We start from the raw sequence: 27581 nt of genomic DNA, 5'->3' as shown, positions 1-27581 counted from the left end.
TCCAGACTAAGACAGACCAGAAAGAAAGGCCTAGTATAGTGCTGGAAGATAAGTCCCTTAGGTTGGAAGGCACTCAAAATACACAGTGGCTGCAACAATGAATTTCAGCATACCAATGATCATGGAGATGGGGCAAGACCAGGCAATGTTTCATTCTGTTGTACATGAGTAAGGGCTGACTTGATATTAACTCAAAAGAATAATAGCAATAAATAATAGCTAAGGGTCCTGTACTCCAATGCCCTGGGCCTCAGGCAGTGTGGCAGGGACCACTTGGGGGAAACACTAACTGGCAGTTAGAGTTGCAATGGGGGGGAGGGGGTCTGAGGGTTTGCAGGCTCCTTCCCTGCCTGCACAGCCACTGGGACCCAGAGTCTCCATGATCTGTGCACCAGGCCAGGCGGCCAGACCAGGGGAGCCACCTGCCTGAAGCACCCAACATATACAATCAGCCTTGCTCTTCTCTCTCAATCCCTGTCCTCTCCTGATTGATTCCACAAGGATCTGGACCCTCATTTCAGCCAGGCACCCCCACTGCCCGTCACCACTGCTTCCCTGCACTGCCATCCCCCCTGACAGGCTCATCTGCCTCTGCCAGGGACCATTAGTCCAGCTGACTTCATCAGGGAGGTGAGGGGAGGCTGAACACAATTCTACAGAATTATGGGGACCCAGGCACCCACCGACAGAGATAGGGAAACAGGGCCCCAGTGGCTGCTGGCAGAATTGTCTGAGCTGCTGAAAGATTCACTGGTAGCTTGATCTCATCTTCATCTCTCTCCTTTAATGAACAAATTAAAATGAATTCCAGATTCTCAGGTCTCTACTCAGCTCTCATCCTTGGCCCTGCCATGGACCAACCATTGCCATGTTCTCTACATACTCCTGGGAAATAATTTCTCACCCTGCCAAGGCAAATCGTCCCATCTCCTGCCCAGTCATAGACCTCAGCCCTGCCCTCCACCCAGCCTTCCTGTGGCACCACCACCAGCTCGGACATCCTGCTCCATTTGGGATTCTGTCTTCTCTGCTCCATTACCTTCCCCCAGTGGCCTCTAGGGATTGGGGAGGGGAGAGGATTGAAGGCGGTCTGTTTAAGAGATTTTGGGAATCTGTGCCTTCGCATCACCCGCTGCCATGAGTTATTTCAGCGCCGATGTTTGTCTCGAGCTGATTATTCCAGCCCGAGAACAGGTGGAGCAGCCTGCGGTGGCTTATTCGTCAGCCAAGGCCATCTGTTCCCAACAAGATGAGATTTGTAGCTGATTTCTACTGGGGAGCAAGGCGTGGGGGTGGGGAGGGAGATGAAGATCACACTAACACCCCAGAGGATTTACTCTTCCCAGACCTTCTGGGGTGCCTGAACCCCCAGTTTCCCCATCTCATCTCGGCACCTCATTTCCTCAGAGAAACTCACTGGTCATTTGACTCTCTGAAACAGCAAAAATACTTTTTCCTTAAGGGGCTAAACCTTCTCACATGGAACCAGGTGTTAGAAGCACACATTTATCAGTCAGGCACAAAGTCTGGCCATGGAGCCATGTCCACCCTCACAGATCTTTTAAAAAATGTATTTAACCATGACACAAATATCCTAAATGACCTTCCTGACTGTTAGCTTCTCCTCACCCCACTCCACCGCCCCATTAGCAGCCCGAAACTCCTTACCTAAACCTACCACCCACAAGACTTCAGGCTGCGTGGGCAGCACAGTCTAGATGCCCTTCTCTTCCCCACTCTGCTCCTCTTCCCTAAATACCCTGTTCAAGTCCCACCCTCCAATCTGTTCCTCTTCCAGCTTCCACTCTCAGCCGTGCCAAGAGACGCCTGCTGCTTTAAGAACAGCTTCCCCTGAGCAAGGGATCTAAGCAGTTTCTAAGCAGCTTTGCCACATGGTTGACCCCCTACGGCTACTATTTCTAAATATGAAATGCTGAGGAAGAAGCTACACTCATTGTCACACTAATATGATAATTTGGAGCCTTCTTTGGTGTTTGGCACAGACACACACACATTTGTACCAACTGAAAAAAAATTTATATGAAACTTTATATTAAAAGCACAGATGCTTCATCTATAACCCCACATTCCAAAATAAAACTATAGCTGTGCAAAGGGTTAACACACTTGGCAGCTAACCAAAAGTTTGGTGGTTCGAGTCTACCCAGAGGCACCTTGGAAGAAAGGTCTAGTGATCTACTTTCAAAAAATCAGCCATTAAAAATCCTATGGAAAGCAGTTTTACTGGACACACATGGAGTCGCCAGGAGTTGGAATCGACTCGAAGGTAACTGGTTATAGTTTCCAGAGGTGTCTTCTACTATTTATGTATTTATTCATGTTTTCACATGTACTGGTATCATGTATACACATTCCATTAAGAACCCATTAACAGAGCTGTAAGACTGCCTTACTTTCTAGTTGGTTCTCTAGGCTTATTTTGCCAGGCCCTGGGAGCAGAAGCCCCTTTTCTACAATTAAATCTGAGTGTGTGGTCCACCAAAAGAGCAGCCCCACAGATAAGCTCCAGGACTGTCTAAGCAGGCCGTGAGACATGTGCTTCCAATGCAGACCCCGCCAGGGCAGTGCCACTCAGCATCATTGCTCTGGGAAAACAGTAGTCGCCTGGAGGCCAGACAGTGGCTCTCAAGCAAAGGTGCCAGCTTGCAACTGATGCCAAGACCCGGGTTTAAATACGAGCCATGGAGCCTATTTCACCACATAACAATTGTATATTTGCCTGGGAACCAGTCTTTGACCTTTTGTTCAAAGACCTAATGTTTCAGAGGCTGTTCGCTACACTGCCCTTATACCAGGATCTTTTTCTGCTCCTTTTTTTTTATTCTCCAATTTCAAATTCCCTAGTGCCCTCTCTTCCTCAAATCCATTTGCTTCTTTTCTTAATCTAGTCAGATCATAGATGTGGCACAAAACATATAAAAATTTATTAAAATGTGGAAACTCTTTGACTCTTAAGCCACCTCAAATATAATTTGCCTAGATGGTGTCAAAATGTAATATCCTTTTTGAGTTTTTTTAGTAAAACTGTCAAAACTGATTTTTGATATCTAAAGCAAATTCTACCTGCACATATAAGTATTCTGCTGGATTTATGTCACTGACTTCAATCGCAAAGCACACATCCATTTTGGAATTTCCCTTATGTATATGACCCACCACTGGAGCTTACACTGTAAAAGACTCAATTTCTCTGGAAAATTCTCCCTGAACAAATCTAGCATCCTTGTTACCTCCAAAACGCCTATTGCTCTGGAAATCTCTCCTCCCAGATGGAATCCCAAAGAATGGTCTGGATTGTTCCGTTGCACTGTAATGAAATTAGAGTGAAACGAATATAGCTTAAAATATGCATTCGGGATCTTGTGAAACTGCCATTCACATTGTTGGCACAGTGTGTGTGAAGGCAAATGCAACAATATATGGGGGAGGCTCCAAAAATTGTAACAAGCAACAGAAATGTGAGGTCGGTATTTTTTTCCCAAAATTGTCAAGAACTGTTTTCTTCATAAGGGTGGGCCTTTCGGTGAATATCAGGCACACAGAGATTTGAGATGAGGGCCGCGTCAGCGATTCTTTGGTATCTTTTCTCTCTCTTTATTTATCTGACAAGGCCAGAATAGCTGGAAGACTCCTGGCCAGTTGTTGGCTGTGGACCCTGCTTAGACAGGTGATGTCTCTCTCTGGGCCCCAGTTTCCTCACAGGGACAACGACCCTTCACAGAGATGTGGTAAAGGTTAAATGAGATTATGTACTCGAAGTGCCTAAGTGCTGGGGACACAGTACGTGCTCAAGAAATGGAAATCGTTATTGGTCTTATCATTCCACAGGTCACTATTGGGAAGTGCCGCCTCAGCCCTGTCACTGCCTCACTCCCTCAGCTACCGCCATGCCTTCTAAAAAAAGAAAAAACCTGTTGCCGTCAAGTCGGACTCATAGAGAGCCCCATAGGACAGAGCAGAACTGCCCCAGAAGGTTTCCAAGAAGCCCCTCATGAATTCGAACTGCCGAGCTTCTGGATAGCAGCCGAGCCGGTGAACCACTACGCCACCAGGCCTCCCGAGGCTTCGTAGAGTCCTCAGAAGGGTGGGGAAAGAGTATCTTCCGGTTGCTAAGAAATGAGACTTGCTCTCACTACTCTGTAATCCCTAAAAAGGCATTGTAGATGGGCTCGTCAATGTCAGCTGCCAAAGGGAGGGGTCCACTAACGTTGCCCTTTTAAGGGGTGTGGCTTCCAGGAAGTGCGGGAGGAACAGCCAGGCGTGGGCGGAGCCAGAGGCTGCTGCGCTCCGAGGGCTGTGGACGCGCAAAAAGAATGAATATGCTAATGACCTTCGGTTCCTAGTGAATGGGAGGGAACGCCTGCCTGGACCGATAGGTACAGCTGGCGAGGGAGCGAGGGGATAAAGTCAAAGAGGGCGTGCGGGCACATTGGGGAGTCTGGAAACCAGCGCCAGACAAGACTGCGCACTCAGAGGTGTTCCTCCCCCCAGTGCTGGGGTCTCCTGGCCCAGCTAGCTCCGCCCGTCAGTCCTTCCGTCTCCTTATCGAGGGCGACGAGGGGGTGAGGGTGAGGAGCTTCGGAATTTGGGAGCTGAAAGGATCTTACCAGGAATACCACCTTGTTTTACAGATGGGAGAAACCGAGGCCTGAGAGATTAAGCCCTTGTCCTAACTCGCAGTGCTAAAGGCAGAAGACGCGCTTCATTTAGCAGGTTTTAAGCGCTACGGCTGCTAACTAAAACGTCGGCAGTTCGAATCCACTAGCCGCTCCTTGGAAACCCTGTGGGGCAGTTCCACTCTGTCCAGTAGGGTCGCCGTGGGTCGGAATCCGCTTGACGGCAACGGTTTTTTTTGTTTTGTTTTCATTACTGCACGTGGACCCTGGGATAGCCCACTTTGGAGGTGAAAAAGCAGCTGCCCCAAACGCAGCAGAAAGTGGTATATTATCAAGCAAGTCTCGGACTGGCCACGAGCCTGGAGGATTTCGGAAGAAAAAAAAACTTCCTGGGGAAAGATGAAAGGAGTTGGGGTGGCAGCCAGTAGCAGTAGCAGGCAAGGACAAATGATCACAGCCTGGTCTGGAGCATGTTACTATATGAAAGATGATGAAGTGTTCCAGCTACCCTGAGAACCAGCTCAGAGAAAACGAAAGGGGGGGCAGAGAGGATTAGGGTTAGACTGAAGGAAACTTTCTCCCAGGATGAAAATGTGGCCCTTTATTAAATGATCAAGGAGGGCTGTGGACTCACTCCTCTCCCTCCCACCTCTGAGACCTTTGGGAATCTATCTCCCTCCAGTCCCTCAAGGGCCTACTTGGAGGACAGGAGCAAATGAGATGACTTTGAAAAGTCCCACCATTCAGGTAGGAGAGCCTTGCCCTGGATGGGCCTCCTGGGATCTTCGCTGAGGGGGAGGACAGCAGTTGTTCAGGCTCCAGGGCCCTGGGGGGAGCAGCAGCAGTCATGGCATCTCTCGCAACACGCTCCCTGCCAAATTGATTCAAATTGGCTTGGATATGAACATATGATTAAAGGAGCGGCGCGATTCATTTATCAGGAGAGATTAAAGAGCGGCATCTGCGCAGCCTAGCTGGGGGACAATTAAGGAGCAAATCGCTAAGTGTCTGTGCCACCAGGCACGGGGGCGGGGGATGGGGGGAAGGACAACTGGGATAATCTACCAAGGGGACACAAGGACAAAAGGGGGCAATTTGGGGGTCACTGCCTGCCACCGTAGTGTCTGGATATAGACTGGGCATTATGGGGAGTTCTGATCCCCACCCACGCCTCTTGTCCAGGAGTCACAGCAATTCTGAAGGTCTGAGATTAGAGAGGAGGATCTAGTGAGGTGACTTTGAATCTGGCACAGGGACAGGTTTGCTTTCTGTTTCACAGGAATCATACGTTCATCTTAGGGACCAGAGCTACCATCAGTGTACAGTGAGGGCAGGAGCTCTGAAGGCACATCCAAAATGAAGGTGGGCTTGGATGGCCCTGCAGGCCCCTGGACTCCCCTGGGGGGTTGGTGCCCAGGGAATCCTTGCCCATCTGGAGCCCAGCACCAGTGCTTAGGGGCTTTCCAGTAGCTTGGAGACATCTTGCCCCTGTGAGGCGATGCCTTCCGGCTTCCCTATCAGCCTGTGGAGCTCCCTCCCACCATCTGCCTCAGGGCCTTTGCTTAAGCTCATCTTCCTAGCATGCCTGTCCCAGCAGTGACCATGGAAAATCTACTCTCTTTTTCAAACCCCAGCTCAAAATATCAGCTTTCAGAAATCTTCCCAGTTATCCCCAGTAAGAATCTCTCTCCCCCAGAATATGCCCGTATAAATTTCTTTGTCCTTCTGTTATGTCTTATGTAATTAGTTCCATGTGGCCCTGCTCCAGCCCTAGACCATGAACCCTTTGGAGGACAAACACTATGATTTCTCTCCACCCACCCAAAGTGCTTGCACAAAATAGTAGTAGGTGCAGTACATACTTTGTGCGTCTAACTCCACTGCTAGAATATCCCCTTCCCGAAGGAAGGGACCTTATCCATCCCCAGCACCTACAACAGTGCCTAGCCCATAGCAGGCAGTTATGAAATACTTCTTGACTGTTGATCGAATGAATAAATGAATAATAAAGGTCTTCCGACTTGAACAAAGCCATTTGCCCCAGCCAGGCTACTGGAGGTTGATGTCGGATTCTCCAGTTAACTAGAGTCAGTGTTGGTGACAGAGTTGGGAACACTTTTGCAGGTGGCAAGGAGTTTGTCACACTAGTTCCTGGGAAAAACAAGAAATGTATGAAGCTATTTGAAAGCAGGAGTAAAAGATATGAGTGACAGAACCAAACATGAGGAGCCAGCAGTTAAAAAACAAAGTAACTTCACTTTTATTACCTTCTCTATTCAGCTTCCTGGGGCAGTGGAGAGGGCAGTCTCCTTTGTTCAAGGTGATCAGTTTTGGGGGTAATTTTTCTCCTTCCTCTTCTTGAATCTTTGTGGAGCCTTGGCACTAGAGCTGTGTGATGCCCTTTCCTGTCTATTTGCCCAAACCAGGGGAGCCTGATCAACCAGCTGCAGAGTGAACACTTTATGTGTGCAGGGATTACAACTGGCCACATTACAGAAGGCAGAGGAGAAGGAGTGGGTCTTCTTGCTCTTCTGCATGAGCTGTCTCTTAGCTGCCAGTGAGGGGACAAAGCACGGACTGGGGCATGAAGGCACAGACAGGAGGGCACAGAAGACAGCACTCCCAGCTTGTTCAAGATGTCTTGTGTCCAAGGGGGCTGTGGACCAGAGATAGTTCTGCAAATTTTTGATCAAAAAGTCACCTTTAGAATGACTAAAATTAAACTTTAAAAAAACTTTCTAAAGGGAAGAGCTTGAATCCATAAACAAAGAGTTAGAGAAGGCAGAATCTCTGCAGTTGGTGAGCTTTAACATTCAGGGACCTCGACCTTCCCACATTTAATCTGGGTTAAGTCCAGTGCGGAGACCAGGGGAGGAGGAGGCCGGGATAGCTCTGCCAACCCAAATTACAACCCATAGGCTCTTAAAAGAAAAGGTGGGGTTTATGTCTTCCTCAAGCATTTGCTCATTCCACCACCTCTGCCATAGTCCCCAAATGACCTGCCTTCATGACTAAGGCTCTCCGAGGGGCACGGTCTGACATAGAAACACGCAATCCCTGCGGCCCTCATCAGAATCCTGCCTCTGTTCCCCCCATGACCACGCTGGTCTCTACCTTAGCCTGAAGGAGCAGGGAGGAAAATTGGCACAACCCGGAGGAAAAGGACATTTATTTTCATACATCAGGTAAAAGGGAAGAGAGAGCACAGCCCAATGAGTACAAACCAATTGCAGGAGAGAAGGGGGGAGAGCAGATGGGAGAAGCACCAGGCACTTCCCTTGGGCCCCTAAGTCTGGTGGTGTTGGTGGGATAACCTTTTGGGGTGGGATCTGGGACCTTTAGACTGCTTGTTTTCATGTCTAGGGTAAGTGTGTGTATGGGGGACGGGAAGAAGATAAATGACAGGCTCAGGACACAGAGTGAGGACTTCTAATACACACCAGCACTGACCAAAACTTTTCTGATCACAAGCCCTCAACTCAAAGCCTTCTCTCTCAAGTTGAGCTTAATGTTCCAGGCAGCTTGGACAGAAGGGGAGGGAGGCAGTGCTTGGATAAACCCCAAACTGGCGTCAGTGGAATGGGTTTATCTTAAATAGATCATTGCACTTAATACACTGATGAGACAAAGAGGGGTGGGGCGGGGCTGGGGGTTCCAGATGGTATATATGCACCCGGTCTGTATAGGCTCACTCATCCCAAACCCAGAAGCACCTGAGAGCCCCCCGCTATGCTGACCCTAAAGAACCTGGACCCAGCTCTGCTCACAATATCTTCAGCTGCACAGAGAAAGAACTGCTCTCTGGGAAGTAGAGATGGAAATGAGATTCCCCTAGTCATTCCCGGAGAGGGGCTACCCAGCTGCCACACAGCCCCCCCTCACTCTCGGGGATGCAGCTGTGATGGAGAGGTTGGGTGTTTAAATTAAAAAGTAAAAAGACAGCAGGCACTGAAAAGAGAAAGCCCTCGCTCCAAAACCAAGGGGAAGGAATTGCTGTGCCCTCCCCCTCCCCGCTCCTCCCCATGAACCCAGCAACCTAGAATGTCCCAGTAGGCCATATGTGCGCCATCCCTGAGCAGGGAGCTGAGATGGGGGTCAACTTGCTGGCTCCATGCAGTGCCATGCCACCTGCCATCGCCCAGGTGGCCCAGGGTAGAAGCCGAGAGTGTGGCATTTTGGAGGCAAGGAGGAGCATAAAGTTCTCTTTTCAGAAACTCCTCTTTCTCCCACCTCATCCACATGGAGATTTCAGACACCCAGAGCCTGGCAAGTCCTCCTGTCAGAAGAGGGCTGGGTGTTTCCCATGCAGGTCAGCAGTCAGGTGGGGGAGACCTGCACTCCTCCATTTCCTGGGAGAGGCGCCCCGGCAGCAGTAGGCTGTGGGGTGGGAGGGGCTGTGGACCACTCCCCTTGGCTATGCGTTGGTCTCCGTCAGCCTGGACTCTGTGTCACTGTCACTCAAATAGTTGTGGGAGTATTGGGGTCTGGAGGTGCTGTTGAGAGGGTCGTGCTCATCATCTGACCGGTCAGGGGCAAGGGGCTTCCAGTAGCTGGTGGGGCTGTTAGGGAGAGAAGAATAAGGTCATGGAGGAAATGACCCCCTAGCCCTCAGCATCAAAGCCTTTCTTGCTACCAAACCCAATCCCAGAGTCTTCATCAAGCCACTGGTTCTGGAAGCCTCCAAATAACACCCCCCACCCCCAAGATGAGATGCTTTTGTCTCTCAGTGGAGTGGGATCATGGCATCAAACAAGGGTGAGACCTTATCTTTCAGCTCCATTCACCTTGTCTTTCCCTTCTTTCTCAAAGCCTTGAGCCATCTTCTCCTGCCCCTTCAGCCTCAGTCGATTCTGACTCAGAGCGACCCTAAAGGACAGAGCAGAACTGCAGAACTGCCCCATAGTTTCCAAGAAGCGCCTGGTGGATTTGAACTGCTGACATTTTAGTTAGCAGCCGTAGCTCTTAACCACTATGCCATCAGGGTTTCCCAGCCAAAAATCAAGTACACTATTATTTCAGCAAGGAGCTCTGGTGGTATAGTGGTTAAGCACTCAGCTGCTAACCAAAAGGTTGGTGGTTTGAACCCACCAGCTGCTCCATGGAAGAAAGATGTGAAAATCTGCTTCCCTAATTTTTTTTTTTTTTTTTTAAAGATTACAGCCTCGGAAACCCTATGGGGCAGTTCTATCCTGTCCTATAGGGCTGCTATGAGTCAGAATCGACTCAACGGCAACAGGTTTTTTTTTTTTTTTGGTATTATTTCGATACTACTGGGGAAAATACAGCCCAGTCTGGCTCCACTCGAGCTGGATCCAAAAAGCTCCAGCCATACCCAGTGCTCTCAGGAATACAGTCCTGTCTCCATATCCTAGCGAGCTTCAACTTGGTAAATAGGAATTCTGTGACTCTTGCTGCCTAGGACTTGCTATTCCAATTTAAGAATCCCAGAAAGGCCTTTGTTTACTAGCCCTTTCAAGAGTTCCTCTATCCCTAAGCCAGAAGAGGAGGAAACAGTGTTTTGCAAGGAGTCACATTCCTAGCTTTTCCAAGTGGATCAGTGAGAGATACCAGAAGGCGTGGTCATTGAGGAACTGAGGATGTGAGGCCCTGTCCTGGGCACTCTATCTAAGCTCTCTATTCTTCACAACAACCCTAGGAGATATCTTACCACACAGCCAGTAAGTAAATTTGAACCCGGGACTCAGACCTTAAAGCCTTTTGGCTACTCCACCTTGCCTCTAGATCGGGTGACCCAAGGAGAAAACAAGAGCAAACCTGAATTTTCAACCCTGGCCTGGGCGAGTATCCAGGGGCTGTGTAAAGATAGACCTCTCTCTCACTCCCTGGGCGGGGGGGAGAAGAGCCTGATAGAATGCATGTTCAATTATGCAAAATGGTTCAGGAATGGGGCAGTCTGGTTAATAGTTATCGTATTTCTCATGAATGAATTACCATTTTTAAAGGAATCAGAATAGTACAAAACACATTTAATACAAACCAGACTGAACATAAATGAGTCTTACTTTGATGGGCCATAAGCACTTAAGGGCTCTGGGGTGTCTCAGGGACAAAATTATAAAGCTCAACGAGGACTGTGCCACATAAATTGGGGTTATTTTAGCTTTGGGGTTGTTTGAATTCAAAATAACTGGGGGCCTGGCTTTGTTTTCATTTTTTAGATAGAATTTCTGGGTGTCCAGTGCTAAAGTTCTGCTGTCAGGCAAAGGAACGAATGGCTTTGTGGAAAGACAGTGGGGTTATTTTGTAGGCGGGGGTGGGGGGGGGGTGGGAGGAATTGGCAGATGCCAGGGCTGGAATCCAGATGCAAATGAGGCGGCTGCCTGAGCAAGAGAGTGGCAGGGCACCGAGGAGCAGGGCCAGCCCTGTGTGAACTAGCTTCACAGAGGCCCTGCGCTCCTTCCTGACCTCTGGCTCCTTCTGAGTGGGGGCTAGGGCCCCACCCTCACATTCCTGTGCCTGTCAGACAGACACCTGGATAAATGACAGCTAGGTTTCAACCCTGTTCCACTGAGACTCCGGGAACAGTGGCAGAGGCAGCCGGGGAGGTGGTAAACTCCATGCTTCCCTCTTCCCTGCTCTGTGGAGACACCAGATCCCCCTGGCTTCTACCTCGGATGGTCTGTGACCGGTTTCCTTAGTGGCTTCTACTGCCCAAGGCCGCTGGAGTGCCAGCAGCTGGTAACTACCCACCCTCCCCAGTGCAAGAGTCAGGGCTGGCAACTTGAACATTTTAACCAAATTGTTTAAAAAGCTTTCCTCCCCACAAGCCAGTGTCTCCCGCTCAGTGCTGTCACAATTTGGTACACAAGCTAATTCTTGCTCAGAGTCTCTGGGGTGGCAGCTCCCCGCTCCTTGCCTTTGCCTTCCGAATTCTCTCTGGTCCCCAACACAAGATGGGAAGTTAAGCAACCAATCTGTCCCCTGCCCCCACCCTTGGCAGTTTATCCACCCCAAAGCCAGTGAGTGTTGAGTGCCAACTATGTCCTCCCTCCCTGGCCCCTTCTCTCTGGCTCTGCTTTGGCTGGCTGGGGACTGGCTTGGTGCCCACTCTACCAACAGTGAATTCAATCCTCTGAGGTGGTGGTGTGTAGGGTTTTAGGACTACTACTGTTTTCCTGGTGGTCAAGAGGAACTGTGCCATGGCTGCTGGAAGAAACAGGCTTTATGTACTTTTGTACTTGCTGGTTGTAGTCAAGGGTGATGGTGAACTGAGGGCACTGTGGTCTGAAACCTGCCAGTCAGCGTGGAATGGCCTGGCTAGGCCAACATCTCCCTCTTCAGATAGGGGCAGAGTGCTCAGAAGAGCCTGGTCCTCTCTGCTTTCCAGACCTCCCCCACCATCCATCAGCTGACTTTCTGCCATGGAGGTGCCCTGCCTGGCAGGAATGCTAAGGGGAAAGTGGAGAGGGTAGACACAATATTATCACCCGTCTTTTCTCCCTGTGGAGATGACGATGGCTCCCTAGTGCAAATGAGCTGCTTCCTGCTCTTCCCAATGCACCCTGCAACCATCTGCCACATGGGGGAAGTGACAGAGCACTGTTAAGACCAAGGGCTTGGCGACAGAGAAGCTCCAGGGCCTGAGGAATCTGGGTTGGCCATGAGCCTGGTCTAGGTTCAAGTTCCACCCCAACTCCCCATACCGTTCCATGCCCTTAATCCCATTCATCTCTAAAAAGCTACAAGTACCATTCACTTCTTTCTACTCCATTCCATAAGATACAACTGGTCCCTTCTGGCGTAACCCAGCCAAAGTTGGCATATTTCTTCGGCTGCTCCGCCACACGGGAGGCCCAAGAGCATGCGACAGGTGTGTTAGTTCATGCACAGGATACAAAGGCCTGTGCCCTAGGGGGCTGCACTCTGGCGTCACACCTCCTGGGAAGCAGCAAGCTTGCCCCGGGAGGGTACCCTGCCAAAAACAGTTTCACATAATCAGGGTGATCCAAAATGTCACCACCCACCAGGGAGACTGGCAACAATGGGATTCCAATGAGTCAAGCTTTGCCTTTCTTCCGTGGCAGGGGTGTGGGCACAAAGGGCCTAACTGCTAGGTCTTCCTCCCCACAGGGAGAAGAGCTGGGGGAGGCAGGAGAGCCAGGAGGGGGCTGTCACTCAGCAGCTGCTCATTTCTATTCATTAAAACATCAAGATGAGCAGACATAAGGTGACGCCCATGTGTGGGCTTCAGATAGGAGGGCTGGCGAGGGAGTCAGGCACCTCCAGGGGCTGCTGGAAGGTGTGGTGCTGTGTGGGCTGCAGTCCTGTCAGCCTTGTACTCAGAGACTTGAGATCCACACCAGTGGGGGAAGGGGGCTGTAGAGGGGTGGGGAGAGCTGAGCAAAAGGCTGAGCTATTAAGCTCACGGCCACTGACATACCAGCCCACACCTGGGGTGTCAGCTAGAACCCTTTCCTGGATCTAGCCTGTCGGGGTCATGGACAGAAGCTTGAAGTATGGGTACTGCCTGGGACACACAGTAAACACGCTGCTCGTGTGCTTTGCATTGTGCCGTACAGGTGAGCAGTTAAAGGCAAGAACACGGGAGTTGAACAGACGCCACCCAGATCCTGGCAACATCGCTTCCCAGGCTGTGTGACCTTGGCAAGTGACTTAACCTGAGTCTCATCTTCCTCACCCATAAAATAGGGCTAATCAGACCTTTGTAAGGAGATTGTGAGGATTAAATGAATAAAATGTAGCAAGGATCTAGGTACCTAGCACACAGTAAGGCCTTGACAGGTTGGTGCCGTGATTATTTACACCATCAGTGAGTTCAGCTGATTGGGTTCAGAATGACTAACAGCTTAGCTGGCCCCTGCTCTCCGAGGTCATGCCTGGCTAAGAGGAGTGCCGGGCGGGGCCTGAGATGGTGGTGCGCAGGGTGGGGGGGCACGTTAGTTCACACAGGTGGCACACGCCATGCTGCACTCCAAGCCAGGTGTAACCTACTGCTCTAGTCGCTCTCTGGCCGGTACAGGTACCGCATCATCAGGCTGTCCACCTCTTTCTTGCGCTTCTTCTCCTCCTTCCGGGACTGCCTGCGCATCTCCCCAGCCTCCTCACTTTCTGTAGCGGGGCCCTTCTTCACGCTGGAGCGGCTGTGGCCTGAGACCGTAGAGCCACTGGATGATGAGGAGGAGGATTCAGACTCGGTCTCTGTTCTTTTTCTTCTTGATTTGGACTTCTTCTTGCTCTTTCGAGAGTGGCCCTTCTTCCGCCGCCTGTGCTCTGAGGAATCTTCTGAGCTGGAGCTGGAGCAGCTGCTGCTGCTGCTCCTTCTGCTCCTTCTCTTACTCCGGCTCTTCCGGCTGCTGCGGGACCGAGAGACATCAGCAGCAGAAGCGGAGCGGCGAATGCTGGTGGCTCGCTCTGGGGGGTCCAGTTGGGCACTATGGGTACTTCGGATGCTCTTCCGGTCATCGTCCTCAGAGTCGGGCTCCAGGCTGCCCCGGTGAAACGGGATGGGTTTGTAACTCAAGACTTCGTTGATGGCAGCCTCCAGGTCTGGGTCCAGGTAAGAGTGATGGCTGACGGGGCGAACGCTGGAGCCCAGGGGTTCCTCCAAGGGAGAGGCTGAGAGCCGTGGCTGGGGTGGCACTGACAGGCTGCGGGCCAGCGATGGGTGGCTGTACTGTGACTGGGCCTCACTCAAGACCACACTGGCTCCATCATCCCACTCACCCAGGCAGCTCCGGCCCAGGGACAGGCGGGAATCAGGGCTCTCCCTGGTTAGGCCAGAGGCCTGGCTCAGGGAGGGGCTGAGGGCCCTTGACAGGCTGTCGAGGCGAGAGGTGCTGTGGCGGGAACTGGGTGATCCTGACAGCGAGAAGCTCAGGGAGGAGCGGGCCCCGTCCTCTCCAGAGCCATGCCTGGTGGCTGAGGAGGCCCGGCTGACAGGCGCGGAGACGGCTGAGGCCCGGTCAAAGTCTGAGCCCCACCGCTTCTCCAGCCCCCGGCCAGTGCGACTCCCGACCTCCGAGAAGATGGAGCTGCACTCATTCAGTTCCTCGGACTTCCTGCCCTGGGCGGGATCCTCCCTGGGGCCCGTGCGGGCCTTCCGGGGGGGCCTCTCAGGGGAGGCTGCCCGCTCACTCAGGGTAGTGAAGAGCGAATCCTCGTCCCCAGCGCCCCCGATGGAGTCCTTTAGGGTGAGCCGTTTCCGATAGCTCAGGGAGCTCAGCACAGAGGCTGGCCTCTCCTCCATCCCCTTGCCCTCCTTAGGGAGGGTGTTGAGGGTGGTTCTGAGGGAGGAATGCAAGGCCGGGGAGGAGAGAACCAGTAGTAGATTAAGGGGTGCAGAGAGAGAGAGAGAGAGAGAGAGAGAGAGAGAGAGAGAGAGGAACAAGAATTAAACCTACAGAATAAAGACACAGGAGGAGGGAGGGGAAAGGAGGAGAAGACAGCAGCAGCCCTGGCAAAGTGGTGGTGAGAGCTTCAGAGGAAATGAAGCAAAATAATTTGCAGTCAGTGAAAATAGCTTCATGGAGAATGTCATGTAAATTAGACTATTGTTCTATTTCATCACTTTTCCCCTTCTAAAACGTTTAGTTCAATTTATTTCATTGTCAACTACCTGGAGCCTCGTGCCACGCCGTGGTGAACGGCAGTGGTGGTGGGGGGGGAAGGCAGCATTATCTGCAGTAACAAAATGTTGTTTGGCCGAATAAATTAAACCAATTAGAGGGGGCCACTGGGTGCTGGTGGTGAGGGGCTGGACTTGGGGAAGGGGCCCTCAGGGGAGTTGGGGAGCTGGCAGGAAATTACTTCTACCCAGTCTACCTGCTGTCTCTGGGAGTGGGTAGGGAAGGGTGTGCCCTGGAGGATCAGGATCTACTGTGACTTGGGAAGGAGATGCGTGTGTGTGGAGTGGGGGAATGGCAGGGAAGTGGTCACCAGAGGAAAGGAGTGGAGTGGAGCAGAGGGCTGGCTGAGTAGGTGGGGGATGGGGAGGAGGAGCCCTGGATTCCAGGGTAGCTGTCTGTGTGACTGGAAGACTAACTGGACTGGAAAATACGGGAGCAAGTTCTCCCAGTGGATGGGTGTTAGCATGCAGCATGGAGGCCTGTGTGAAAAGATTAGAGGAAGGACAGAATGGGTCGAGAAAGACAGGAACGTGTCTGTAGCTGTGGCAGGGAATCAGGGAACCAGTGACTTTGCTGCTGCTACTCCTATTACACCCTCAGAGGTCCAGAGCTGCCTTGTCCAGAGCTGTGGGGTTCAGAGTGCTCCTGTGCCCCATCCCAGTCTTGATTCTAAGGACCCAAACTATCAGGTAGTTCAATAAATATTTGTTGAATGAGTAAGTGGGGATGAAGTTAAATTTGTATCAAGCCAAAGCCCTGAGGGCAACAGAAAAATATTACCTGGGACAACAGGGAGATGCAGGCCCTACAAAGAAACTGAACCTCCTCCTGAGCTCATTCCACGTGCCAGGAGTGTGCTGGGGCCCCTCACGCAGACGTGTGGCCTGCCCCTTTTGGGATCAAGGCACTGCTCATCCATCCCTGGTGGCACAAGGTGACTTTTGCTCCCAGCTAAAGGCCACATGCTCACCTGGAACTCTTCAAGCTGCCATCATCAGAAGCTGCCTTGGAAGGTCCCTTGTTTTTTGACAACCATGACTTGACCCCATCGACCCTGTCCTCCAACTCCGAGTCCACATCTGAGTCCCCCTCACTGTAGAGATGAAGAACAGAAAGGTAGGCAAGGCCAGGCAAGAAGTGGTCACCTGCTGCCCAGGAGGGACAGCTGAAGTGGGAGCAGGGTTTATCTTGGGCAGGAGTGAGGTGCGGGGGCATGCACATAGGTGAGTCAGGGAAAACAAGAGAGGTTAGATGGAGCACACCATTCACAGGGACCCTGTCTCCAGTCAGCCGGCCATACTGTGTGATGGCCACCAAGAAGACTCTGGGGAGCAGGGGGCACCTTCCATCCCAGTTATCCATGACAGGCAGCTGCTCAGTCGACCATCCAAAGAGAATGACAGGAAGACCATCCATTCATCAATTATAACTAAATGGCTCTTGGTTAAAAAGAGGAGTCCTGGACCCTTTAGCTATTCCCTGAGGCCTGCCCTGTTATTTATCTGCCTAATCCCACGAAACGTGGCTACAGCTGCTGTCATTTTATATGCCTCTACTGCCAGAGCTGGGCCACTGGTCATGGGTCAGCCTCATATGTGACTTGAACCTAGAGATCTCCTTAGCCGATGGCAATACCATCCCGTGCACTAGGCCACATCCCAGACCCACTGTGTGGCTTACCTGGCCCTTAAGAAAGAGGGAAAGGAAAAGGAGAGCTCTTGGGGCATCTGCATTTCCTGAGGGATTGGCAACAGCTTCAGTATTCAGATCACCCCAGGAGACCCAGTCAGGCCCAGAAAGTCCAGCACAAGGGTTCTGTCTCTCTAAGTTTCCCTCCCCTCCCTCAGGCAGTCTCCAGCCCTTGCACCAGTGCTTCCTCTAGCGAAGCTGGCCTGAGCCCTCTCCACTTTCAGGAAAGCCTAAAGGAATCATGGTGACCCCCTTACTAAGAAGCTGGGGCTTTCCGACAGCTTCTGAATGAGAATGTGTCTAGAATTTTGCAAAATGTCTGCTCACCACGCTCCCCTGCTAAGGATATGCTAGGATTTCTCCTTGATATAAATTTCCTTTCATCTGTATCAACAGGAGCGGCCCTGTTCCTGAATTATGTTCTTGAATAAATAGCCACGCAAGCCCGCGCATACACACACGCTCTCTCTCTCTCTCTCACACAGGAGGCCACCAGACTCCGTTCTGGGGACTGCGAGAGAGCCTGACTCATGGGGAGAGGAATAAAGAGGCATATTTTATAGGCTTCCGTCAAATACAGAATTATAACAAAGACGAGGCTGGCTGATGCCCCAGGTAAACAGGAGTTTAGCAGACAGCCCCGAAACAGCTAATGCAAGCCCTGTGCCCGTCCGAGCCTGGCAGATTTACTGTAGTGCATGGGCCCCATGGAATGCCAATACCACCTGATTTATACGCCCGTGCAAAAAACCTCCCTCTCTAGCTTCAGAGCCTGTAATTTATCACCACCGTTCATAACCATATTGATTGCCTTTAGAAAGGAGGTGCTGTATGCATCGCAAAATCTTCGTCTACATGTTAAAAGCGTTTCTGTATAAATCTCCCTTAATACTGCACTGTTTACCGCTTTCATTAAGGTTATGGCAATAACAACTGTACCTCTAAGTAAATCGAAACATTTTTCTGCCCGCCTCAGCACGCTCGCGCTCGCTCGATAACTTGGAGCTGGGGCCCAGCACTGCTGCGGAAGGAGCCACAGCACCTCTCTGCTATCAACAAGAACCTGGCCGGAGCTGCACGCCCCATGCGCCTGCGTGACTGCATGCTGGTGTGTGTGTGTGGTGTGTGTGTCTGGCAACGGTTTAGAACACAATCTTAAATGTGCATTTTATAAGCCCTTGAAGCTCCTATTGCCCAAAGATGGCAGGCTTGGAACACGCAGGGGACAGACAGTTGTGGACTCAGAATATGAATTCTCCTTCTTACGTTCCCAGCAGAGCAGCAGATGGGTTAAGAAGCTGGCCAGCCTGCCCTCACCTTCTCCTTAATTTCAAGCATGTAGACGATGTTTGGTTCTTTTCCTTAAATAATCAGGCCCGTAAACAAACTCCAGGGGCAGGCAGGCTCAGGGGGCAGTTGAAATTTTAAATGGTTGGAATTAAACCTCAAGTCAAATACAATTTATGTCCAGGCTCATGTGCTATTAGTTAACTGGGAGCCGATTCGCAGGGGAACAAACAATCGGAGACAGAACGGCGGGGGATATTAATTGTGTGTGACAACCGGACTCCAGCGGCCCTCTATCACTGTTACACACTATTACATTTATCATTAGCTCTCGCAGAGTCCTTTGCGTGGCCGCCAGCGCATCCTGGCCAGGGGAGGAGGCCTGCCGGGCAAGAAAGAGTAGGGGAGGAAACCCAACGCCATGCTGAAAAAACAACCTCCAAAAACAACCCTGTTGAACTTGACGGAGCATCGCCTGATCTGCCCTGGGGCCCGTGCATCTGCGTCCACTGTCCAGCTCCCACCCAGAAAGAAAAAGAAGCGAGGCGCAGATTTGCTGGGCTTCCTGCCACCTGACAGACAGCACCAACACAAGCACTTGGGGCCTCCCTCTGCCCAAGGTGCCCGCAGGGAGGAAAGTAAACGTATCTGGCTATGTTCCCTTCCTCTGCCACAGCAGAGCAACCTGTGATTAGCTGCCTGAATGCTTTCTCCAAACAAGTAACTATGAGATGCCCCTCACCTTCTATCCTTGTCTGCCAAGACCTTAACAACAAACATACCCGCTCCTCTCAGGCAGCTCAGGTCCCTGAGGAGCCCAAGGATGTGGACAAATCCAGCCCAAACAGACTTTTCCCCAGAGAAATAGACCAGAGAGGTGGTTTACACTTGGTTTCTGAGGGGCGGGGGGGGGGGGTGGGGGGGCGGGGCTGGGACTCACGAAGGCGAGGCTGTTGGTACCGCAGAATGAGGCTGAGTTTTCTTTTCCAATGGAGTCCCCCATCCTGCCCGCTAAGGGCATTAGGGTCAGTCTGAGTCTTCCAGGGGGCACCCCTCATTGCCTGCCCTCTACCTCTAAAGCCAGGGCTCAGCCATTCCCCACCTCCCCTTGTACAAAGAGTCAGCGAGCAGTGTTAGCATTAAAGACTAGCTGGCGGAGGGTGTGGGGCTGTGTGTTCACGTGCAGCATGCAGCGAGGCCCTGGTGGGAGCCCAAAGTTAGGGGTGGTTAGACACCCAGAGGAGAGGCAGAGAGCGCATGCGCTCCAATCCTCACAGTTTATTCTTTCTTTTCTGATACTTTGTCACCATGTCCTGCAAACTGGAAACAGAAAGAAAATGGTGGGCCAGAGGAAGGTGATGGAAAATTCAACAGGCAAACCAAGGTGGACTCTCAGCTGGGAGTACTGAGAGACAGCTCTGGCTGGCTGAGATCAGGGATGAGTGACAGTGCTGTCCTCAGAAGGCGGTCTGAGCCACACCCAGCCATCTTTCCCTGCCCCAAAGGAGGGGGGTCCCTGGGCCACCAGGATCCTGCCTGAAGATGGGGCGCTAGCCCTGCTATGCGAAGAGGGCAGATTTGTGAGTCTGCCCTGGACAGCCTTGGGAGCTTCTTCAGGGCCTGACCCTATCCCTGAACTGCTGGTCTGCAAGCCTCTTGATTTCTTCCTCAGCCTAGGACTACAAATCTCTCTCTCTCTCTACTAAACCATTCCCTGGGTGGGTTTTATGAGAGAAAATCTCTGGCAGGGTAACAAGGCACCACAGCCCTTAAATCTCTGCTCTCCCCAGAGTGGGGCAGGCGCCACTGGAAATGCAGCTAAACGGGGGGAATAACTCATCTTGAATAGGTGAAGAGTTGAAGAGCCAGGCTGGGTAGGGAAGGATGGGGAGGAGTGAGGGGAGGGCTGTCACCCAGGCAGCACTGTCCTACCCTTAACCGCAGCAGGATGGGGTCCATGCCAGGGTCTGACAGCAAGGGGGAGGGTGGTTGATGTCTTGGTAAAATGGAGACACAGGATGCAGCTGTTCTACCTGGTGGCCTGGCTCCAGATGCAGTCAAAAGGGCCTCTGTTCTGGCCGCAGCTGCCATAGCGGCCGGTCCCCTCACCTGTTGATGAGGTCTTCATTCTCATCACTCTCCATCTCATCCTCGATGGCTGCCTGCAGGTCCCCAATACGCTTGAAGGCCAGCTTTAGATCGGCCTGCAGGCTCTGGTTAGCAGCCTCCAGGCTTTCCAGGTCCATCTCCTAGGAGGAAGAGTGGGCAGTCCAGTTTGTAGGAGGGCTAGTTTCTCCTCCAGCTGCCCCAGAAGACGTTGGCTTCATGTCTCCCAGCTCATGGAAGCACTACATGGCTGCTGCTACAAGCCACCAGAGACATTTTTGCTCTGGTATAACTGGGATATTGGGGCCTGGCCTCACCTGATAGAGACCCAGGTACTACCCTGGCTTTCTGGCCTGTCCTAAAGGCTTCCTGGGCTGTCCTTTTGATATACTCCTCCCCCTTCCAATTCTCTAAACCAAGGTTTCTTGGCTGCCTACCTTCCACCAGCCCAGGGGTGAGGTCTGTGCTCAGCAGCCACTCAGAGGGCTGCCAGCTGAGTCCCTGTGGTGGTGGGGGGTAAGATTACCAGTTCATGCTTCTTGCGGCTTGCCTCCGCCTCCTTCCTGGCAAGCTCGCCCATCTCTTCCTTGGTATCCCGGAGCTGCCGCTGGAGCCTCTTGTTCTGCTCCTTCTCCCGGTTCTCAGCTGCAATACGCTGATCCCGCTCCTCAGTTAACTTTTCCATGTTTTCCTTGAGTCGGCCTGCTAGGCTCTGTACAGGCAGGTGGGGAAGAAAGACCCAGCAAGTAGGCCCACTGGAGTTCTGGAGTCAGGAGACCTGGGTTCAAGCTCTGGCTCCACCACTTACTGGCTATGTGAACAAGTAACTAAAGCCCTCTCAGCTTTCCTTTGCTTTTCTGTAAAATGGGGAGAATAATACCTACCTCCCAGAAGTCTTCTGAGGACTGAATAAGGTAACGTATATGAAGGCACTTTGGAAAATGGAAGGTACTATCGTCATTATAGAGGCTCCAAACAAAACCAAACACAGTGCCATCGAGTCGATTCCGACTCATAGCGACTCTATAGGACAGAGTAGAACTGCTCCATAGAGTTTCCAAGGAGTGCCTGGCGGATTTGAACCGCCAACCCTTTGGTTAGCAGCCGTAGCACCTAACCACTATGCCACCAGGGTTTCCTATAGAGGCTCCAGGGTGGCGCAAATAGTTTGCATTCGACTACCAATTGAAAGGTTTGTGGTTCAAACCCAACCAGTAGTGCCATGGAAGAATGGCCTGGGGATTACAACCCAGAAAAACCCTATGGGGCTCAGTTCTACTCTGTAACACATGGGGTCACCATAAGTTGGAATCAACTCAATGGCAGTGGGTTTGGTTTGGTTTTGGTGTCATCATTATTACTGCCAAGAATGAGGGAAGTGTTCTGAATACAGCCCGGACTATTGGTACTGACACCATGTGTAGGGGCCTAGATGGTGGTCAGCAGGGCTTCCTTCAGAGACTCTGAACCCAGATGCTCCAAAAGCTAGATCTGTGTCTGGGGATAAATGGCTTTACTGAGAGTTCCTGGTCTGGAAGGAGACTCCGCCATCATTGGATTCCATGCAGAAAGCCGTTCCTCTAAGCCTAATGAATCTTTCTTCCCCTAGAAAATTGAACATGTCCTCCCTGCCAGACAGTAGGATGCTGAGCAAGAAGAAATGACCAGGGGAGAGGGGCTGGATATGAGGCGAAGGACCCTGCTTCTGGTTCTAAGCTGGGCTCTACCACTGACTGGCCATGGGGTCCCCGCCCCTCTGCCCCCCCAACCTCTAAGTCTCTCAAATAACAGACCTAGGCTATATGATCTCTAAGCGCTGTTTGTGTTTATCATTCTAGGGTTCTAAACCACAATACTGCCTTTCTGAGCAGAAGGGAAGCTGAGGGGTAGAGCTGAGGGAAGAGATTGGGCCCAAGTGAAAAGGAGGCAAGTCCAGCAGGTCTGCCCTGCACCCACCAGACCAATGGCCTCTTTTGCCCCTTGAAAGCTTTGTGACCTTAGGCAACCTACTTAACCTTTCCTATATGTAGAAAAAAAACACCAACCAAACCCATTGCCGTCAAGTTGATTCTGACTCATAGCGACCCCATACGACAGTAGAACTGCCCCATAGCGTTTCCAAGGAGCACGTGGTGAATTCGAGCTGCCAACCTTTTGGTTAGCAGCCATGGCTCTTAGCCACTACACCACCAGGGTTTCCCCTATATGTAGACTAGGGGTACTGGGGATCAAAAGGTCACCAACTGTCTTGGGGTTGTGGTGGGCAGAAAATGAATCAACGAATGTAAAATACCTGTTACAGTGCCTGGTAAACACTAAGTACTTAATTAACTGTAACTATTGTTTTTTTTATTGTTAAGTCTCCTCCCACTCTTTCTGGATCTCCTGAGGACTATGACCCTGTCTTGGGAAATTCAGTCATATTCCCTATACCAAGGATGTCCACTGCCCTCCGGATGCCCTCTGCCAGCCCCATAGTCCCATTTCCCTCTGCACCCTAGTGTCTGCTCTACAGGAGGAAGGGTTGAGGGGGGAGGTGGCATGGGTGCTCCTAAGCAACCACACCCACGAACATAGTTCTGAGGCAGAGCTGATGGCGCTTAGACGGATGCCTGTAAGCTTGAGAACGAGAACTTAGAAATAAGGGGTGTAAATCCAGAGAGATAATTCTGCCTTCTTCTCTTACAGTGACCCAATGTGTTAGAGAGAAGAACTATTCTATAGGGTTTTCTTGGCTGTATTCTTTACAGAAGCAGACCACCAGGCCTTTCTTGCATGGCCTCGCTGGGTGGGCTCAAACCGTCAACCTTTAGGTTAGTAGATGTGTGTCAACCATTTGTACCACTGTGGAACCGTCTCTCTTCCTACCTGCTCTGACAGAGCAGGACCTGGAGCAGCATGCTGGCTTTGGGAGACTGGAACAGAAAGGGCTGAATTTGGAGAATGGGGGTTACCATCAGGAGGACGGAGGGATATAAACACAGAGGAGAGAAGAAGTGAACATAAAAAGGAGAACGGTTAAAGGAAAGAGAATGAAAAGTAGAGAGGCGAGATGGGAAGCAAGGAAGAAATGGGAAGAGAGTAAGAAGGAGGAACTAGATTAGGGAGAGGGAGAAAAAAAGGGAGAAGAAAGAAAAGGGCAATAGTAGAGAGAAATGAAAGGAGAAGAAAAAAAGCAGAGACAGGAAGGATGGGAAGAATTGAGGACAGAAGGGAATGAAAAAGGGAAGGGGAGAGAAAGAGAGTGCATTGAGATGAAAAAACAGACTTCAACCCTCACAGAAGTGGCGCCATCCGCTGCATATTTATGACCCTGCCAGAGAGCGAGTGAGGGGGACGGCGGGGAGAGCTGGTGGTAGAGGAAAATATGAAGACGAAAAGCTAAGCTGCTCTGGTCCCTTGGCAGAAAGCAAGCACGGAAACAGAATGTAAAGTAGGCAGGCTCCATGGTGCCCAGCGAGCAGGCCAGGCAGAGCGGGAGAGGAGGCACCTGCCCCGTCAGCTGGCCTGGCAGTTTGCAGCGGCAGATCCACCACTTGGCTCCTTCCGGCCTGGTCAAAGGGCCTCTGAGGAGCAGCCAGGGGGCTGCCCAGCCCTCTGGAGAGTGTGTGGCTCCAGCTGATGGGGCACCTCTGCCCCACTCTCTTCAGATCAAGAGAAAGGCGTACCTACCTCCAGTCGTTTTACTTGAGTCCTTTCAAACTCCAGGCGTGTCTCCAGCTCCCGGATCTTAGCTTCTTGCCTGCTCACCAGAGACTTATCCACCATGGACTGCTCCAGGAACTCCACCTGGCTCTGGAGGGCTTGCAGCTGGGGTGGGGGGCAGGAAGAGAAGAAAGAACTGAGTCCAGAAAAGGAGAGGGCAGAGCCTGGTGAAGGCAATATCACCATGGTGACCAGAAGGCTGAGGCAGGGAGGGATGCACAGGGGAGGGTGGAAAGATGGGGCCCTGAGCCAGAGGCATCCTCCACCTGGCCCAGTGCTTGGCACAGATCTCGCCCTTCAGAGAGAAAGGCAAAAGCTAAGGACCAGAGAGGGAATAGAAATATGAAATGGGGCAGCTGAAGCCAAAATGTCTGCTATGGTGATATGGCTCCAAGCCTAGCTCTTTCCACTAGTTTACGCTGCTCTCTGGATTGCTGACGGCTGAGAGAAACACTTTCTATACTATGAGCTTGAGGGGTTCACCCCTAATTAAGGTCTGCACATACATGGTGACCACGGTACCGTTTCTCTACAAAGGAAGACCCTGGTCCCCACCTTCTCCTGTAGCTCTTGCTTCTCCTTATTGGCTTCTTCCAGCTGAGCTTGGAGATCATTCATCTGAGCCAGGTCCCGGGAGGCCTAGGAAAAGAAAGAATACCTCTGAAGCAGGATCCCCCGTAAATACCAAACCCAGCCCACTCCACCCCCACACTGAGTGCCAGGGCACATGGACACCACACTGCAACCTTTCCAGAGAAGTAGCTGCCTCAGGGACCCAGGAGGAGGACCAGAAGGCCAGTGTCTGTGCAGGGTGTGGTAGGTCCTTCTGGGCAGGGTACCTGAGCTACAGCTGCTTTGTGCTTCTTCATCAGCTCATTCATGTCCTCCTGATCCTCTTCCAGGCGGTTCTGGATCTCATTCTTCTCACGTTGAAGGCGGCTCAGCTGCTCCTCCAGCTGGGCAAAGGCAAAGACAGCTCAGAGGGCATCAGGCCCCAGGTGGCAAGTCCCAATTTTCCCCATGTCACCTCTAGAAAGGCTGACCCATCTGTGTGGGGGGCGACGATGGGGCCAGGCCCACTCTCTGGAGCAGGTTTCAGAACCAGTGATCCTGTGGGAGCTGCCTGTCCTGCTCTGGGCCCAGGGGACAAGAGGAAGGGCTGTCTCTGTAGCACAGCAGACCCTGGGCTTCTGGGCTAAATGACAGCTGCTTTCTGGCAGCTCTTTGGAAGCTAATGAGAAGGCAGAAAAGATCTGCCCAGAACAAATGATCCATCATCCTGGCACTATCAGCTTAGGCCCTAACCTTCATGCACTCTGCCCCCTTCAGGCCCTAAGAAAGGACCCCTCAAATCTGTGAACCTCTCTCTTCTGGCTTGGGTTCTCCTTTCCCCCAGGACAGCTCACTCCTTGGCCCTGCAGCCCCCACAGCCAGTCCACTCCGGTGGGGAAGGGAAGAGACAGCCAACAGAAGCTTCAGGAAATGAATGAATCTATTAGCCTGTAATTCCAAACCAAAATGACTGCGTTGGCTCCTTCTCTGCCCCATCCATCTTGTTACCAGGCTGTGGGGAGCTGGGGAAACCTCCGCCAAGAAATTTATTAACTCGGATTTAAATAAAACGGTAATTTTATAACAGCCTTTTTTAACACGATTAAGGAATTTGAATTACTCACCTGAAAACTGCTGAGGAGCACAAATGTCACGGGGATAAATGAAGCCCGTGAGGTTGGCATCTCTCAGCAGCTGGATGACAAGCTGGAGAGGCTTGGAGCCAACAGCCAACCCCAGCCTCCCCTGCCCCATTCCCTGCCCAAGGAGGTACTGGGGGCCGCATCCCTGTAATGACTTCTCTGCCGATGGATGGGCCGTGGGAGAGGTGGGGAATTAAAAGGGAGGCATTAAATAAGAGCTGTAATTAGCTGCCGCTTGGGCTTGTCAGTGGGCTGGGCAGGAGAAGGGGAAGGAAGTGGAGCCATCCCATCCTCTTATTGGTGCTTCTGCTAATCTCTAGGCACCTGTTTACATCCCTCAGCCACATTAGCTGCCTTTATTTACGGCGTTGGGGCCTGCGGCCAAGCTCCCACAGGCAGGTGGTTAAACAAGGAGATGGGCCTTGCTGGCTCCCTCCTCTCGGCCTGCTCCTCTCCCAGGCCGCTGCTCTGAGCAGGGAAGGGTAGAGGAGGGGTGGCCTGCTCTCCTTGCAGAAAGCCCTGGTGTAAAGGAGCCTGGCTGGGGAGGGTCCCCGTCACCGCTGTCAAGGTTGTCTCCTGCAGCCCCCAGAGCCCTGCCCTGGACACCCTGGAGCCTCACCGCTGCCTTGGCTTTGGCAATGTCATCAATCTGCAGGTGCAGGTCTTCAATCTCCACCTCCATTGCTTTCCGTGCTTTTACAGCTGCTGCACAGGTGAACTCTGACTCCTCCAGCTGGACAGAGAGCCACCCCAGCCCCAGGGAGAGATGTCAGCCATTCCCTGGGGGCAGGAGGGCTGTGCAGGGATGCTTGCAGAGGAGGGAGAGCCCAGGCGCTCTCCTTCTGCTCCTCTGCTCACTCAAACCCCAGGGCTGGGGCATGTGTGCTGCATGTGTGTGCCTCTCCCCCGTGACAGGACAGTGGGCGCGAGGCCCACCCACTTCAGACTGGGTGACCCTCCGCCAGGGCCTACAAGTGGTTTCTTCCCCCTTTCCTGCTTCCTTCCAAGGGCTCAAGAACCACTAAAAAGGGCAGGAGGGGAAGAGAGAGAACTGAAAAAACAAGCTCCATTGCCCCTGGGGCCAGCGATTTCCTCTCTCCAAAGATACCTGGTTCTTCAGCTGGGCGATCTCCCTCTTGCTGGGTGCATTGTTCTTCAGGTGGTCCAGCATGATCTGGGCATCTGCCAGCAGGGCCTTGGTGCGCTTCAGGTCTTTCCGGAGCCGCTTCTCTGACTCAAAGTCCCGCTGGTTGACCTGGGTGGACACCAGAAGTTGCAGGTCTGGGCTGTGCCACAGGAGCTCCCCCTGTCTTCCCCAAGGCCACTCCTCACCATTGCCCTCATTTGCTCAGAGTCCCCTAATGAGCAATGACAGTGGAAGGGCCTGGATCATGTTCTAGCCTATGAGAAAAGCTTGGAAGTGCCAACGTATGGTCATGGCCCCCATTCCACAAGTGATGGCAATGGTCCCGACAGAGCCCAGCCCCCGCTCCCCAGCTTTCTGTCCCTAAGATTCCCATCGCTGAGGCCAGATGGGGCAGGCTTTTGGCAGGTCCCAGCCAGTAGAAAGAGGCTCACCTGGTCGCTGAGTGCCGTGAGCTTGCTCTCCAGCTCCCGCTTGTCTCGCAGCACCTTCTGCTTGTCCTCATATTCCTCCTCTAGCTGTACTTCCATCTGCTTTAACTGGAGTACCACGGGCACAGAAACCCATTAGTCCTTTTAGCATCCAGCACCAGGCAGTCTGCTTCTCTTCCAGGTTCCCCAACCCAGAGAAAGCTGTGGGACAGAGCTGAGCAGGGATGACCACAGAGAGTTCAGAACCTGAATGTGAAGTTCCCAGGGCTTCAAAGGAGCCT

At 52.1% G+C, this 27581-nt stretch overlaps 1 protein-coding gene across 19 annotated transcripts in view; it reads right to left on the bottom strand.

Moving 5' to 3' along the window:
* Positions 1-6887: 6887 nt before the first annotated feature.
* MYO18A (myosin XVIIIA) overlaps positions 6888-27581 on the bottom strand; it is a 103459-nt gene continuing 82765 nt past the window's right edge. For 16 of the 19 annotated variants that reach the window (XM_049858740.1, XM_049858745.1, XM_049858742.1 and 13 more), the window contains 11 exons: positions 27304-27408; positions 26834-26980; positions 26345-26458; positions 24871-24987; positions 24587-24670; positions 23999-24136; positions 20853-21038; positions 20330-20469; positions 19496-19540; positions 16215-16337; positions 6888-9196 (listed from right to left, as the gene is read on the bottom strand). In XM_049858740.1, the coding sequence (XP_049714697.1) occupies positions 9052-9196; positions 16215-16337; positions 19496-19540; positions 20330-20469; positions 20853-21038; positions 23999-24136; positions 24587-24670; positions 24871-24987; positions 26345-26458; positions 26834-26980; positions 27304-27408 (1344 nt within the window). In that variant the 3' untranslated portion in view covers positions 6888-9051. The remainder of the gene's footprint in view (positions 9197-16214; positions 16338-19495; positions 19541-20329; positions 20470-20852; positions 21039-23998; positions 24137-24586; positions 24671-24870; positions 24988-26344; positions 26459-26833; positions 26981-27303; positions 27409-27581) is intronic. The other 3 variants (XM_049858751.1, XM_049858746.1, XM_049858752.1) reach the window with 3 other exon arrangements.

This window comes from Elephas maximus, chromosome 19, assembly GCF_024166365.1.
Source record: "Elephas maximus indicus isolate mEleMax1 chromosome 19, mEleMax1 primary haplotype, whole genome shotgun sequence".
Lineage (NCBI taxonomy): Eukaryota > Metazoa > Chordata > Mammalia > Proboscidea > Elephantidae > Elephas > Elephas maximus.
This window is presented reverse-complemented; position numbering and strand designations above follow the sequence as displayed.